The sequence below is a fragment of the Bacillus rossius genome, chromosome 2, assembly GCF_032445375.1.
Source record: "Bacillus rossius redtenbacheri isolate Brsri chromosome 2, Brsri_v3, whole genome shotgun sequence".
In the NCBI taxonomy this organism is placed as follows: Eukaryota; Metazoa; Arthropoda; class Insecta; order Phasmatodea; family Bacillidae; genus Bacillus; species Bacillus rossius.
Window position 1 is genome coordinate 8,198,867 of NC_086331.1, and position 15,053 is coordinate 8,213,919.

Below are 15,053 nucleotides of genomic sequence, written 5' to 3' on the forward strand. Positions count from 1 at the left end.
CCTCGGTTCGATTATTGCGTCATGAAATTTGTTTATTCGAGGTAAAAAAAAAAAATTTAATAATATATGGCAAAAATTCCCAACAGTGACTTAAATTCCTTATCTACCAGCCGCCAGTAAGCTGATGATGACATTTTGACCGCCATCTTGGCTATTGAATGGAAAGGCTTAACTTCCAACTGGATACGTCTTTTCACCTACTGGATGTGCTTTTCTGGCCACCGAATATACATGCCTGGTCACCGACTGGATGTGCCTGACCACTAACTGAACGTGTCTAGCCAACAGCCTGAATATGGTTGTACGCTAAATACATGCCTGACCACCGAATATACATGCCTTGCCACCTACTGGACGTACCTGACCGCCAAATACGTGCCTGCCCACGGACTCAATGTGCCTGCCCGCCTATTACGTGCCTGGATACTGAATAGACATGATAGGTAGGGGCAGGTATTTTTCGCGAAAATTTCTGAACACTTATTAGACTGCAACAAGGTATACCCGCACCTGTAGTTTCTTCCTTGTGATTGGCGGCCGTCTGCGAGAGAAGTCGTTGCCTTATTTGACCGAGCCACTCAGGACGCGTTTACTTCCGCACTGACTCACTGTGATTGGTATTGTTACAATCGATATATACCTGGGAGAACTTACCCAATCACGAAACACAAACGGTGCTACAGTGTTGTAACTTTCGTCTAGTCTCGAAATATTTTCGCGAAATCTGCATGCCCCTAATGATAGGTTAATCAACTGTTATTTATAACTGAATGAAAAACACATGACAAGGCATGCAAAGGACTCGCTTCGCCTTGAAAGAAGACTTTAGAAATCGAGAAACGCTACTAAATTTATTTGTTTGTATTTGAAGAATTTATGTAATACATTTTTTATTTGAATTTATGTTGCTTTATTTCTCGAACCTGTGACCTTTAAGATAATTTTAATTAAATAATATGCTTTTAACTGAATTTATATTTTTGCATTGATCAAGGATTGAACCAAGGACAGGAATAGATTGATTCAATCATTATATTAGTGTGTGATTTTTTTGATGATTTTTGGATTTTTTTTTCCGAATTTCTAGCTTTATAATTAGGTCCAAGATGACGGACATAAAAATTTACTGAAGGCTGGTTCATTAGGAACTTAGGCTACTTTTCGGATTTTGAACATTATTTATTAAATAAGTATTTTTTACATAAAATTAAAATATTTGCATTGACCAAGTATAGAACCATGGACATGAGTCGATCAGTAAATTAATGAGTGATTTTTTTGATGATTTTTGGAACTTTTACCGAATTTATAGCTAATAATTACGAAATTCGAAGATGGCATCCGAATTTCAAGATGGCGGTGCCACAGTTATAATAAATGATTACTGCACTCTATCAGGTAAAAAATAAAGTAACACGATGGTAGCGCATTCTATCATACAAAATAAAGATGGTGGACTCCAGCAGACGAAAGCAAGATAGCGCACATGATCTCATACTAGCTGGCGATGTATATATACCCTAGAATTAGTGGTGGGAGCTCAGTCTGGCGGTGGCTTCCGTGAAGGAAGGAACTGATGTAATTTTTTAATTTTCTCTCGCCGGGTTCGAACTGAGGTCTCCGAGTTCCATGACGTAAATGCACTATTAAATAATATTTCATTAAAAATTGATAAGTTTTTTTTTAATTTTAGAATTTTTCCCGATTTTCTAGCATAAAAAATACATATTTCCAAGATGGCGGCTGTAACGAAAAGTGCAAAGATCTAGAATCCAAGATGTTGTAATAACTTTAATTCAATGAATTTTAAAATTCAACCAATTAAAATCTTATAATAATTACGGAAATTTAAGATGGTAGCAGTAACGAAAATTTGCAACAGTTATATCATAATACATGACGTCGTCAGAAGCTTATCGGAGGCTGTATAAATATGTACTATTAAGCCTCAGTATGGACATTTCAAGCCGTTGGCATTTTTAAGTACAAAAAAGGGAAATTTTCCTTCAAAACAAGAATTTTTCCCTCGAAAATGGGAAATATTTGGAAATTTTGAATCAGTTTTGAGACATTATTGAGTCCAAAATGGCCTCCGTGACGTTAAAATCAAAGATGGCGTACGCCAGAAACACCACCACACCCACAACAAAGGGCAAACCAGTAGCCACATTTGTACACTACTTGCGTCGTTTGTCCTACATGGAAAACTAAATTTCCCACAAATACTGCCAGAGAAACAATAAAAACCAATTACTTTAAAATATATAGACATAACAAAAAAAAAATAAGAAATATATAAAACATAACAAACGAATTAATAAAGCTTGAAACCGACGGTGAAAAGTGTGAATTAAAGGTAATGGCCTGAAAGAAAAAAATTACTTATAAATAATATGTCCACTGCTGGACGAGGAGTTCATGTGCGCAGGACGTGTGGGCATGCAGAAAACGCTCCCTAGCAATGAGCGTGCTCTGGCTGGCGGTCCACTGCTGAACGAGGATTACAGGCACGCAGGACGTGTGGGCGTGCAGACCACGCTGCCTAGCAATGAGCGTGCTCTGGCTGGCGGTCCACTGCTGAACGAGGATTACAGGCACGCAGGACGTGTGGGCGTGCAGACCACGCTGCCTAGCAATGAGCGTGCTCTGGCTGGCGGTCCACTGCTGGACGAGGATTACAGGCACGCAGGACGTGTGGGCGTGCAGACCACGCTGCCTAGCAATGAGCATGCTCTGGCTGGCGGTCCACTGCTGGACGAGGATTACAGGCACGCAGGACGTGTGGGCGTGCAGAACACGCTGCCTAGCAATGAGCGTGCTCTGGCTGGCGGTCCACTGCTGGACGAGGATTACAGGCACGCAGGACGTGTGGGCGTGCAGACCACGCTCCCTAGCAATGAGCGTGCTCTGGCTGGCGGTCCACTGCTGGACGAGGATTACAGGCACGCAGTACGTGTGGGCGTGCAGACCACGCTGCCTAGCAATGAGCGTGCTCTGGCTGGCGGTCCACTGCTGGACGATGATTACAGACACGCAGGACGTGTGGGCGTGCAGACCACGCTGCCTAGCAATGAGCGTGCTCTGGCTGGCGGTCCACTGCTGGACGATGATTACAGACACGCAGGACGTGTGGGCGTGCAGACCACGCTGCCTAGCAATGAGCGTGCTCTGGCTGGCGGTCCACTGCTGGACGATGATTACAGACACGCAGGACGTGTGGGCGTGCAGACCACGCTGCCTAGCAATGAGCGTGCTGTGGCTGGCGGTCCACTGCTGGACGATGATTACAGACACGCAGGACGTGTGGGCGTGCAGACCACGCTGCCTAGCAATGAGCGTGCTGTGGCTGGCGGTCCACTGCTGGACGAGGATTACAGGCACGCAGTACGTGTGGGCGTGCAGACCACGCTGCCTAGCAATGAGCGTGCTCTGGCTGGCGGTCCACTGCTGGACGATGATTACAGACACGCAGGACGTGTGGGCGTGCAGACCACGCTGCCTAGCAATGAGCGTGCTCTGGCTGGCGGTCCACTGCTGGACGAGGATTACAGGCACGCAGGACGTGTGGGCGTGCAGACCACGCTGCCTAGCAATGAGCGTGCTCTGGCTGGCGGTCCACTGCTGGACGAGGATTACAGGCACGCAGGACGTGTGGGCGTGCAGACCACGCTCCCTAGCAATGAGCGTGCTCTGGCTGGCGGTCCACTGCTGGACGAGGATTACAGGCACGCAGTACGTGTGGGCGTGCAGACCACGCTGCCTAGCAATGAGCGTGCTCTGGCTGGCGGTCCACTGCTGGACGAGGATTACAGGCACGCAGGACGTGTGGGCGTGCAGACCACGCTCCCTAGCAATGAGCGTGCTCTGGCTGGCGGTCCACTGCTGGACGAGGATTACAGGCACGCAGTACGTGTGGGCGTGCAGACCACGCTGCCTAGCAATGAGCGTGCTCTGGCTGGCGGTCCACTGCTGGACGAGGATTACAGGCACGCAGTACGTGTGGGCGTGCAGACCACGCTGCCTAGCAATGAGCGTGCTCTGGCTGGCGGTCCACTGCTGGACGAGGATTACAGGCACGCAGGACGTGTGGGCGTGCAGACCACGCTCCCTAGCAATGAGCGTGCTCTGGCTGGCGGTCCACTGCTGGACGAGGATTACAGGCACGCAGTACGTGTGGGCGTGCAGACCACGCTGCCTAGCAATGAGCGTGCTCTGGCTGGCGGTCCACTGCTGGACGAGGATTACAGGCACGCAGGACGTGTGGGCGTGCAGACCACGCTGCCTAGCAATGAGCGTGCTGTGGTTGGTGGTCCACTGCTGGACGAGGAGTGCAGGCACGCAGGACGTGTGGGCGTGCAGACCATGCGCTGTGGCAACAGACGCACGACGGCTGGTTCAATGAGGTGTGGAGGGGGGAGGGGAGTGCCCAGGAGGGGGACCGGCCAGCACAGGTATCGGAAAGAAGTAGTCCAATGAGAGCAGCCGGCGGATTGTGCAGAGCCGCAGCCCGGCAGTGCGCACAGGCCGAGGGAAGTAGCTGCGCGCGTGCGCCCTGGGCTGCGTCGAGCGTCGCGGCGCCCGGCGTCTACACGTGCTGCGGGGAGCTAGGGCGTCGCGCCGGCCTGCCAGCGCGCGCTGCACCATGTCGCTGGCGAGTTCGGTGCTGTGTTCGGTGCTCAGGGGCTGTCCCGAGTCCTCGGAGATGTTCCCCGAGGTGAGTGATTCCTGCTGCCCCTTCTGCCACTGTTGGCTCTGTCGCGTGTCCAACACCGGGTGGTAGGAAAATATGTTTATTTTTTTTCGGGAGTGGCAAAAATAACAAAAAAAAAAATAGCTGTCTGTAAAGTCGGTTTACGGACGATAGTTTAACGTGACAACGTCATAACAAAACATTGATGAAATTATTGCACACTTTTATGAATAAAATTGAATCATTTTTATTGAATTATCACTATTTTGTATGGATGCAAAGAAAGAGGTGAAATGAAATCTACAAAAATAATTGATTAATTTACTTTTATTTGCACTCATTAATTCAAATACGTTTATTACTTTAACGAAGAGATTATTTTAACTCTAACTTTTATACATGTTTGCTATTTAACTTCTTCCAATCTGTGTTATTCTGTTAAGGATAGGACGATGATAGGTAAAGTAGGAAACGAATGGGAGTGTTACAAGTTTAATGTCCCTCGAAAAAGTCAAATCGATGGTTGTTCAAATCGAGTGGAAGAGAGATAGATGCGGCGCAAGCGTACAATGAGCGTAACGGGGCACAGCGTAACGGGACAATGTGCGTAACGGGACAATGTGCGTAACGGGACACTTTTTCGTGCCTGCAGCCGGCGTTCATCGATTTATTAGACGTTGTCACGTCAAAAATTAAATAATATTTCCAACTGACATATTTATATTATATTAATATGATATTTTAAATAAAACTACTGAAAATATATAAAATCAGGTTTATGTTCTTGTAGAAGGTCTACAATCTATTTGGACATCTCCTGATAACCTTAAATATTTGACCCGACTCTATCTTCCTGTAACACCACAGGATACTTATGCAATAAGAAAAATATCATTTTATAATTAAATTTGGTTATATTTATATTACATGAAATGTCACGCGTTTTTATTAATTTTATTTATTTTTTCTTATGTCACGCTTCTTTTTCCACTAAATGTGGTTTGCTTTTGGTATAAAATGACCAGAAAAATGAAATTTTTAGCGCTAAATATTACTCACGATTGTTAATACATAAGCTATTGAAGAATTAATGTAGTTGTTGCATTTTTTTATCGCATTTAAATTTCGTTCGCAAATATTAATACGAGTATTTTAATGATGTTTGGCATTTGACGGTGATATTAAGTCGGAAAGAATACGTTGAAAATTTAACTATGAAGAGTTACGTTAAGTGCGCCTGGTTTACAATTATGAATAAACTCTACCTGTGAATGATAATTTCAATAAAGATTTTACTTGATCTTCCTTTTTTTAAAATTTAGATAATTTATACATGCGCAATTGTGTTCTAAAATAACCGATATTTTTTACGTTTCCCAGATTCCATTGTGCACATAAACTGGTTTCTGAAGTTATCCCATTCTTGGCGTTGAAATACGTACACAATTATCTGTCAAGGCCATAGCTAATAACGGTTTTCAAATACTGTCGCTAGTATCTGTTATTTCATTTTTTAAAGTTTCACATACGGCTTGGGTGTAATTCTTGGAAACGTTTCTAAAAAAAAAAAAAAAAAAGCCGTTTGACCAATGGGCACTCAGCGAGTTCCACAAGGTCGAGCGGAACAAGATTTACATAAATTCAGCAAGTTAATTAAAATATTAATCTTTATCGACTGTTTAGTAGATTTTCGACATTATTAAGTGTGTTCAATTTCACTTATTACCGCATACTGTCCATGTGAATTAATGGTCATACACGTTTATCAACAAAACGTCTACCCGTACCTACATCAGAAATTCCGATACGAAATGGCACCATGTTTCAGATACGAATAAAGATTTTTAAGCCACTAATGCATATATGCAACCATTAACGCAATATACGTATTGTAAAAATGTATAGTTTTATACGTGGGAACTTGGAAATTTCGCGCATTCATTTAGCTTCCGGCTAAAATTTACCGCCCGACATATACTATGCCCACATTAACTTTTCTATTGGCTGATTTCTCACTGCGAAACCTTACCTTCTATAGATTGGTCGACTTGATCCGGTCTCTCTACAGCTGGCTGGGAGAAATCTAGCCCCCAGTCGTACAGGATAGATTCGAAATAATTTTTAGTCCAATAGTCAAAGAAACGCTAATGTTTACATGTTTGCAGTCTTATTTCTCTAGGGGCAGGCATTTTTCGCGGAAAAAAAACCTGAACGTCTACTAGACTGCAACAAGGTATACCCGCACCAGCGGTTTCTTCCTTGTGATTGGCGGCCGTCTGCGAGAGAAGTCGTCGCCTTGTTTCACCGAGCCACTCAGGACGCGTTTGATTCCGCACTGCCTTAATGTGATTGGTGTTGTCACAATCGGCATGTAACTGAAATAAACACACCCAATCACGGAACACAGATGGTGCTACATTGTTTTGACAGCCAGCTAGTCTCGGAATCTTTTCGCGAAATATGCATGCCTCTACTAATACATTCCTAGGGGCAAGCATGTTTGGCGAAAATGATTCCGAGACCAGCTGAAAGTCAAAACAATGTAGCACCGTCTGTGTTCCGTGATTGGGTGGGTTTCTTTCAGGTACATGTCAATTGTTACAACACCAATCACATGAAGTCAGTGCGGAATCAAACTAGTCCCGAGTGGCTCGGTGAAACAAGGCGACGACTTCTCTCGCAGATGGCCGCCAATCACAAGAAACCGCTGGTGAGGGTATACCTTGTTGAAGTCTAGTAGACGTTCCAGTTATTTAGCGAAAAATGCCTGCCCCCATACATTGGCTACGTAAGCATAAAACGCTTTAAAAAAATGTGATGTTCCGTTAATTGACTGCGAGACATGTGAGGTTTCTTCGGCAGTTACTTCTCAACATGAAATGTATTGTTGGATTCCTAAACTTTACAGATTTTAAACTAAGAGCTATATAGGGTTGGATATCGAAGACTAAATATCCCATTCGGCCATTCCTAACAGACAGACTGTCATGATTGCGGTGGATTGATACGAAACAACGTTAAATTCTTAAGGGCGAAGTGTACTAAATTATTTTATTTATAATGTTTGGTGTTTTCAGACATGATTTTAAATCAATTCATAATATATTGTTATTTAACAGTTTATAAAATGTTTTTGTTACCGAATAATTTATTACTAAATGTTTTTTAATGAATTTGAAGACAAATTTTTATGTTAGTCCTAGAATGCACTGAAAGCATGAAATAATGTTGTTTACAGTTTTGGATTATCCTTTCATATGTATTCTTCGTCTTCGAAAGCTTTATTTTTAGTACATCATGAAAAAAACTTAGTATTTTCCAAAGCCCTAATAAATACTCAGATTTCTACGGTTTTGGAAAAACATAATTCTTATTAATTTTATGAGTTGCTAAAATGATGTTGATAACAAACGTTTGCGTGACGTTTTATATCCGTTTTATTACAGTTAGTAAAAAATCATTGAAAATAATTGTGACGGAACAACTAATGCAATAGAGGTACAGCGTTATAATTAGAGAAATATTTATATTTAGAGAATATTTATAGTAATGTAGAGAAAACGTAATAAATCAACATTGTGTGTGAAACTAAGCCTTGGCAGTGATAATTTTTAGACCCGTAAAATTCGCGGGTTCATTTCGTGTTATGCTGAAATCTAAATAATTATACCTTAGAGCTGCTTCTGTCATTGGTTCACTGTTAATCTGGAGGACTGAGGGCCAATTAGAGACCCTCACTCATGGAAGTGTCGAATCACAGGCCACCCAGTCGAGACGACTCACAAGTCAGCAGCCAATGAACAGTTGGCATTTGCCCGAGTGTGTAGAGGATATTGGAGTCTATCCTGGAGGTCATTGAACCCGCGAAATTTACGGGTCTCTAGCGATAGGATAGAGTCCAAATACTTTTGACATTATTTTGCTTCAGTGATTGGGCCACAGTTTATCTGAAGGACTCTAGGCTAATGAAAAATCTTTAAAAGAAGAATTAGCGAATCACGATCATTCCAGTCAACAAGTGTTACGAGTCGGTAACCAATCACCAGATGTAATTTGCACGAGTGCATAGAGGATCATGGAGTCTATCCTTTAGGGATTTGAAATCGTGCATTTTACAGGTCTCTAGTGATTGGTGTTGTAACAATAGACATGTACCTAAAATAAACTCACCCAATCACGGAACACAGATGGTGCTACATTGTTTTGACATTCAGCTGGTCTCGGAATCTTTTCGCGAAATTTGCATGCCCCTACATATATAAGCCTATATATTTTTCAATAGATAAATTTATTCCCAGAAAATATTTAATGTGATAGTTGTTAAGCACATGTATTTTTCACGATAAAAAGTCGTCAGACTGCAGTAAGGTATGCTTAAGCTAGAGATTGTTTCCTTGTGATTGGCGGCCGTCTGCAAGAGAAGCCATTGCCCTGTTCCGCCGGGCCATTCAGGACGTGTTTGCTTCCTTATTGGATGGCTGTGATTGATGTGCTGACATTATACATGCAATTGAAATAAAACCCAGGTAACCACAAAACAACAATTTCCACACACTGATGGTCTGGAAATCTATTTGCGAAAAATACGTGGTACTTACGAAACTAAATTTTTACATTCATTTACTAAAACATTAATTTATAGCAAGAAACTTAATATTCTATCTTTGTTTCGTATGTTACGGTCGGTATAAGTTTTTTTTTATTTAAATCATTTCTCATAAACCTGATAAATAGGGGCATGCATACTTCGCGAAAATATTCCGAGACCAGCTAAAAGTCACAACACTGTAGCACCGTCTGTGTTCCGTGATTGGGTGGGTTTCTTTCAGATACATGTCGATTGTTACAACACCAATAACATGAAGTCAGTGCGGAATCAAACGCGTCCTGAGTGGCTCGGTAAAACAAGGCGGCGACTTCTCTCGCAGACGGCCGCCAATCACAAGGAAGAACCCTCTGGTGCGGATATACCTTGTTGCAGTCTAGTAGACGTTCAGGTTTTTTCACGAAAAATGCCTGCCCCTACTGATAAAATATTAATATTATCATAAAATATATATTATTACAGGTAAAATATTTAAAAAAATAATTTTATAATCTTTAAATGGCTAAAGATTTCAATTAAATATAACCTACAAACCTCCTTTCAAAATCATAGCTAGAGATAGAGAAATTTCGCGCATTCATTAAGTTGCACGTTGGAATGCAGACCTTCACACTCTCGCACTGTGTTCATGATTGGACCGCAGTTTTTTGGACACGCCCCTCTACGATCGGGAGCCAACGATGTCCAACTAGGATAGAAGTAGCGCGAATCAAGTAGTGGTAATAAGCAAGAAAAAACAAAAAAATACTATGTGAGCACACTTATGACTTTGAATTCTACTGTAAGGCCAGATGAATCCGTGAAATTTCCGGGTCTATACTTATAACTAGAGACCTGCAAAATTCGCGGATTCATTCGGTGATAGGCTAGAATTCAAACACATATACCTCTTAGATAATTTTTCTATTGGCTTACTGTTCATCTGGACGAATCTCAACTAAACCCTCAACCAAAGAAGGCTCGAATCACAGACAAACCAGCTACTTACAAGTCGGCAGCCAATGAACTTGCGTTATTTGCCCGAGTATGCAGGGGTATGTGCAGTCTATCCTGAAGGCCATCGAAACCGCTAATTTTGCACGTTTGTTGACATGGAAGAACGCGAAAGTTCAAATATTTGTTTACTTTCACAACCGCAGAATTACTTCCAATTCGCTTGCACTTAGTGATGTCACTTCCGGGGACAAACACATGTAAGTATTCGTACTTCCGGCGAATTCGCACACGACTTTAATTAATCAACCTTATGAACTGTGCTAATTTGTTGTCTAGTCAGACACACCGCTTCTACAGAGTTTCTTTGCAGGTACTGATTGTATACTCATGTGTAGTACTTGAATTTGACTATGCAAGCGTTTGTAAGGCCACCACACAAGAACGAGCAAAATATTATTCTACGGTCTTAACTAAACAAACTGTTCACTTTGGCCGCGTGCACAATACGGCATATTACTAAGGAAACACTTCTGTATTCATTGTTGCAGAGTTAAGTGGAAGTAGATTATTTCTTCTTGCAAGAGCATGCGTTCATTGACAGCACGCCTGAGTATCTTAATGAAATTCTTGTGTTCTTTGAATGATTCTTGCAGACGAGAACAAATAAAAACTTCGAAATGCTTGTGAAGAGTTTTGTCGTATATTATTCGTAGGAAACACAGCAAACACGGCAAATCTTTACCATAGTTGTGGTTATAATTCTGTAAAGAATAAGAATATTATTTATTTCTTGTTATTAATACTTTTTAAAAAAATTATTGTATTTAGTGAATATTTGTGTGTGAGAACTTTGCAATTGGGAAAGTTTTTTTGGTCAACTATTTTTCTGCTCAGTGTCACACCGTTATAAATTACAGTGAAATTTCAGTATTTCCACGAAGAAGGATACTCAAACAAACAAAGGATACTTTGTTGTTACAGACTCTGTATTCTGAGTTAATGTTTCGTAGTAAACTGTGTAAACATGCATGTGGAAGGCAGATGAGTGTTTATTGTAGACTTAAGGTGTTGTTGAAGGTAATGTTGATACTGTATGTTGATCCCTGAAAGTTCACGTTGATAGTAAGTTAAATAAGTCCCCGTAAATTTACGAATACGTCTGAAAGTTTACGAAGATCCCTAGATAACGTTTTACCTTAACTGAAGGTGAAATTTGTTAACAGTGAAGGAATAACACACAATTTAATCAGCCAGAAAACGTACTTTTTATAAATTTGATTTTTTCTCATACAGTTCATGAACCACTGTACTTCTGTAAATATTGTGTAAATAAACATATAGCGCAAAATTGTTTTTACGCTATACGCAGGTACACGCGAGACAGGAAATTTGAGAAAATTAGTCCAAACTGTCAAATGTAACTTTACCGAGTGATTTCTTGGAAACAAGTTGCTGCCACTTATACACTCTAATAAATCTACAGTGAAAACGAATTATTTTTCAAGGGCACTACAAACTCAACAAATGAAATTAGCTCTACAAGCAAAGTTCAGTTGAGCTTACAGGTCGCCGATAGAACCTACCTTTCTGTTGTATAAATAAGGGCAGGCATTTTTCGCGAAAAGATCTGAACACTTATTAGACTGCAACAAGGTATACCCGCACCTATGGTTTCGTCCTTGTGATTGGCGGCCGCCTGCGAAAGAAGTCGTCGCCTTATCCGACCGAGCCACTCAGAACGCGTTTACTTCCGCACTGAATCACTGTGGTTGGTGTTGTTACAATCGATATGTACCTGGAAGAAACTCACCCAATCACGAAACACAGACGGTAAACAGTGTTTTAACTTTCCTCTAGTCTCGAAATCTTTCCGCGAAATCTGCATGCCCTTAGGTATAAATATTATACCACCAGCTTTTCCTGCAAACATATGTGAGTTTCTGCGTTCTGAAGTGGCTGGACCATAGTAAGAGACCCCGGAAATTTCGCGAATTCTAAATGTCGCAAGGGAGATTGCAAACATGTTTACCTTAGCATTGTTTTGCTGATTGGTTCACGATTGTTCGGACACTCCCCTCCACGACCGAGGGCCAGGGACAACCAGTCAGCAGTAGAGAGGCCGATCACATCGAATGAATAAGGCCATGCAGATTTCCCGAAAAGATTTCGAGACTAGATGACAGTTAAAACACTATAGCATCGTCTGTGTTTCGTGATTGGGCGTGTTTCTCCCAGCTACATATTGATCGTAATAACACCAATTACAGTGATTCAGTGTGGAAGTAAACGCGTCCTGTGTGGCTCCGTCAAAAAAAATGCAACGACTTCTCTCGCCGACGTTCGCCAATCACAAGGAAGAAACCACAGGTGCGGTCATACCTTGTTGCAGTCTAATAAGTGTTCAGATGTTTTCGCGAAAATGCCTGCCCCTACGAATGAAGTTCTAAAACCACCGAGATTTTCGTCGCTGCAGCGAAGTTATTTCATTGAATATTTGGTGGCAGTAACACGCCACAAAAATTATGCTTAAAATAAACGGGTTACTACCAATTCTTAAATGATATAATTTTTATACAGCAAGCAAAATCATTCAGACACAATCCAGACGCCCAGTCTTCCATTTTAAGTACTTTCTCTATTATTTACATTAAATGTTTTTTTCAGCCCCGACTTCAAAGAGCTATATTAGCCTTGGGAAGCACTTTAGACCATAAGTAGGGGCAGGCATATTTCGCGAAAAGATCTGAACACTTATTAGATTGCAACAAGGCGTACCCGCACCAGCGGTTTCTTCCTTGTGATTGGCGACCATCTATGAGAGAAGTCGTGGTCTTGTTTTACCGAGCCACTCTGGACGCGTTTACTTCTGCACTGAATCACTGTGATTGGTGTTGTTACAATCGACATGTACCTGAAAGAAACTCACCCAATCACGGAACACAGAGTGCTGCATTGTTTTGACTTTCAGCTGGTCTCGGAATCTTTTCGCGAAATATGCCTGCCCCTAACCATAAGTCGTATGGAGGTTTTCAAATTATTTTGTTTTGATGACCCTGCAGCCGAAGTTTGTAGGTGGAATTTAGACCCGTACCTTCTAGGAAGGATACACATATAACTAGAGACCTGAAAAATTCGCGGATTTATTGACCTCTAGGATAGACTCCACAGTCCTTTAAATACTCGCGGAAATGTCACCTTTTTATTGGCTACTGACGCGTGAGACGTCTCAACTAGGCTGTCCGTAATTCGGCACTTTCTTGGTTTAGTGTTTCCCATTGGCTCACAGTTTCCCGGATAAAATGTGGGCCAATCGCAGAAGCGGTAAGAAGGTATTGTTGTTTTGATGCTAGCCTATCGCGAAAAAATCCGCGAATTTTGCATGTATCTACATATAACAAAAACTGATTATGTATGAATGGTTGCGTATCAATGAGGGCAGTATAGCTTGCGTATCACTAGGGGCAGTTATAGTTACCCATCACTAGAGACCCGTGAAATTCGCGGGTTCATTTCGTGTTATGCTAAAATTCAAATAATTATACCTTAGTGTTGCTTATGTAATTGGTTCACTGTTAATCTGGAGGACTGAGGGCCAATTAGAGACCCTCACTCATAGAAGTGTCGAATCACAGGCCACCCAGTCGAGACGACTAACAAGTCAGCAGCCAATGAACAGTTGGCATTTGCCCGAGTGTATAGAGGATATTGGAGTCTATCCTGGAGGTCATTGAACCCGCGAATTTCACGGGTCTCTACCCATCACAAGGGGCAGTAATGGTTGCCTATCACTAGGGGCAGAGTATTGGTTGCCTATCACTAGGGGCAGTAATTGTTACCTATCACTAGAGGCAGAGTAATGGTTGCCTATCACTAGGGGCAGAGTAATGGTTGCCTATCACTAGGGGCAGTAATGGTTGCGTATCACTAGGGGCAGTAATGGTTGCCTATCACTAGGGGCAGTAATGGTTGCCTATCTCTAGGGGCAGATTAATGGTCGCATATCACTAGGGGCAGGAATGGTTGCATATCACTAGAGGCAGTAAGGGTTGCCTATCACTAGGGTCAGTAATGGTTGTCCATCACTAGGGGCAGTAATTTTTCGCGAAACAATCTGTTCGTTTACTAGACTGCAATACGGTATTCATGCGTAAGTAATTTCTGCTTTTTGATTGGGTGCCGTTTCCAAACGAAGTCATCGTCTTATTTGACCAGGCCATTCAGAACTCGTTTGCTTCAGCACAGAATTGCTGTGATTCGTGAACCGAAAGTGAATGCACCACAAATAAACTCAACCAATCAGGAAACACAGATGATGCTACAGCGTTTTAACACACAGCTTGTGTAGAAATATTTTTGGCAAAAATCATTGGCCCTACTTATCAATTATTGTCATTCAATATATAAAAATGCTTAAATATGTTAACAAGCAGTGTCAAACGCGTACTTCGTAGAATAGTATGTATAAGTTAATAAGTGACATATTTGTCGAAATTTTCCTGTCAGCTCAAAATTTTTATGAAACAAATATAAAAAATTTGTCATTATTGCAACGCCAATTTTGTACACGTGTAAGTTATATGAGGAACAGATTTCACAGTGTCAACAGATACGGAAAAATGTCTTGTCGTCTGTCTGACAATTTCCTGTCACATTTCGCCTGTAAAACGGTTACGTTTATGAAATATTTCCTGGTTGTCAAATACTTGCCAAAATGAGTGAGAGAAAATTTACTATTCAAAAACCTGCAGTCTTATTTATGATTTCTTAAATCTTGTAACCCACCTATAAAAAGTTATTATTGTGTCGAATGTATAAATGACA

General features: G+C 41.7%; 1 protein-coding gene across 1 annotated transcript in view; it reads left to right on the forward strand.

The window, feature by feature from the left end:
* Positions 1 to 4,468: 4,468 nt before the first annotated feature.
* LOC134529073 (Krueppel-like factor 4) overlaps positions 4,469 to 15,053 on the forward strand; it is a 155,029-nt gene continuing 144,444 nt past the window's right edge. Inside the window, exon 1 of the mRNA XM_063362782.1 lies at positions 4,469 to 4,714. Coding sequence (XP_063218852.1) covers positions 4,643 to 4,714 — 72 coding nt within the window. The 5' untranslated portion in view covers positions 4,469 to 4,642. The remainder of the gene's footprint in view (positions 4,715 to 15,053) is intronic.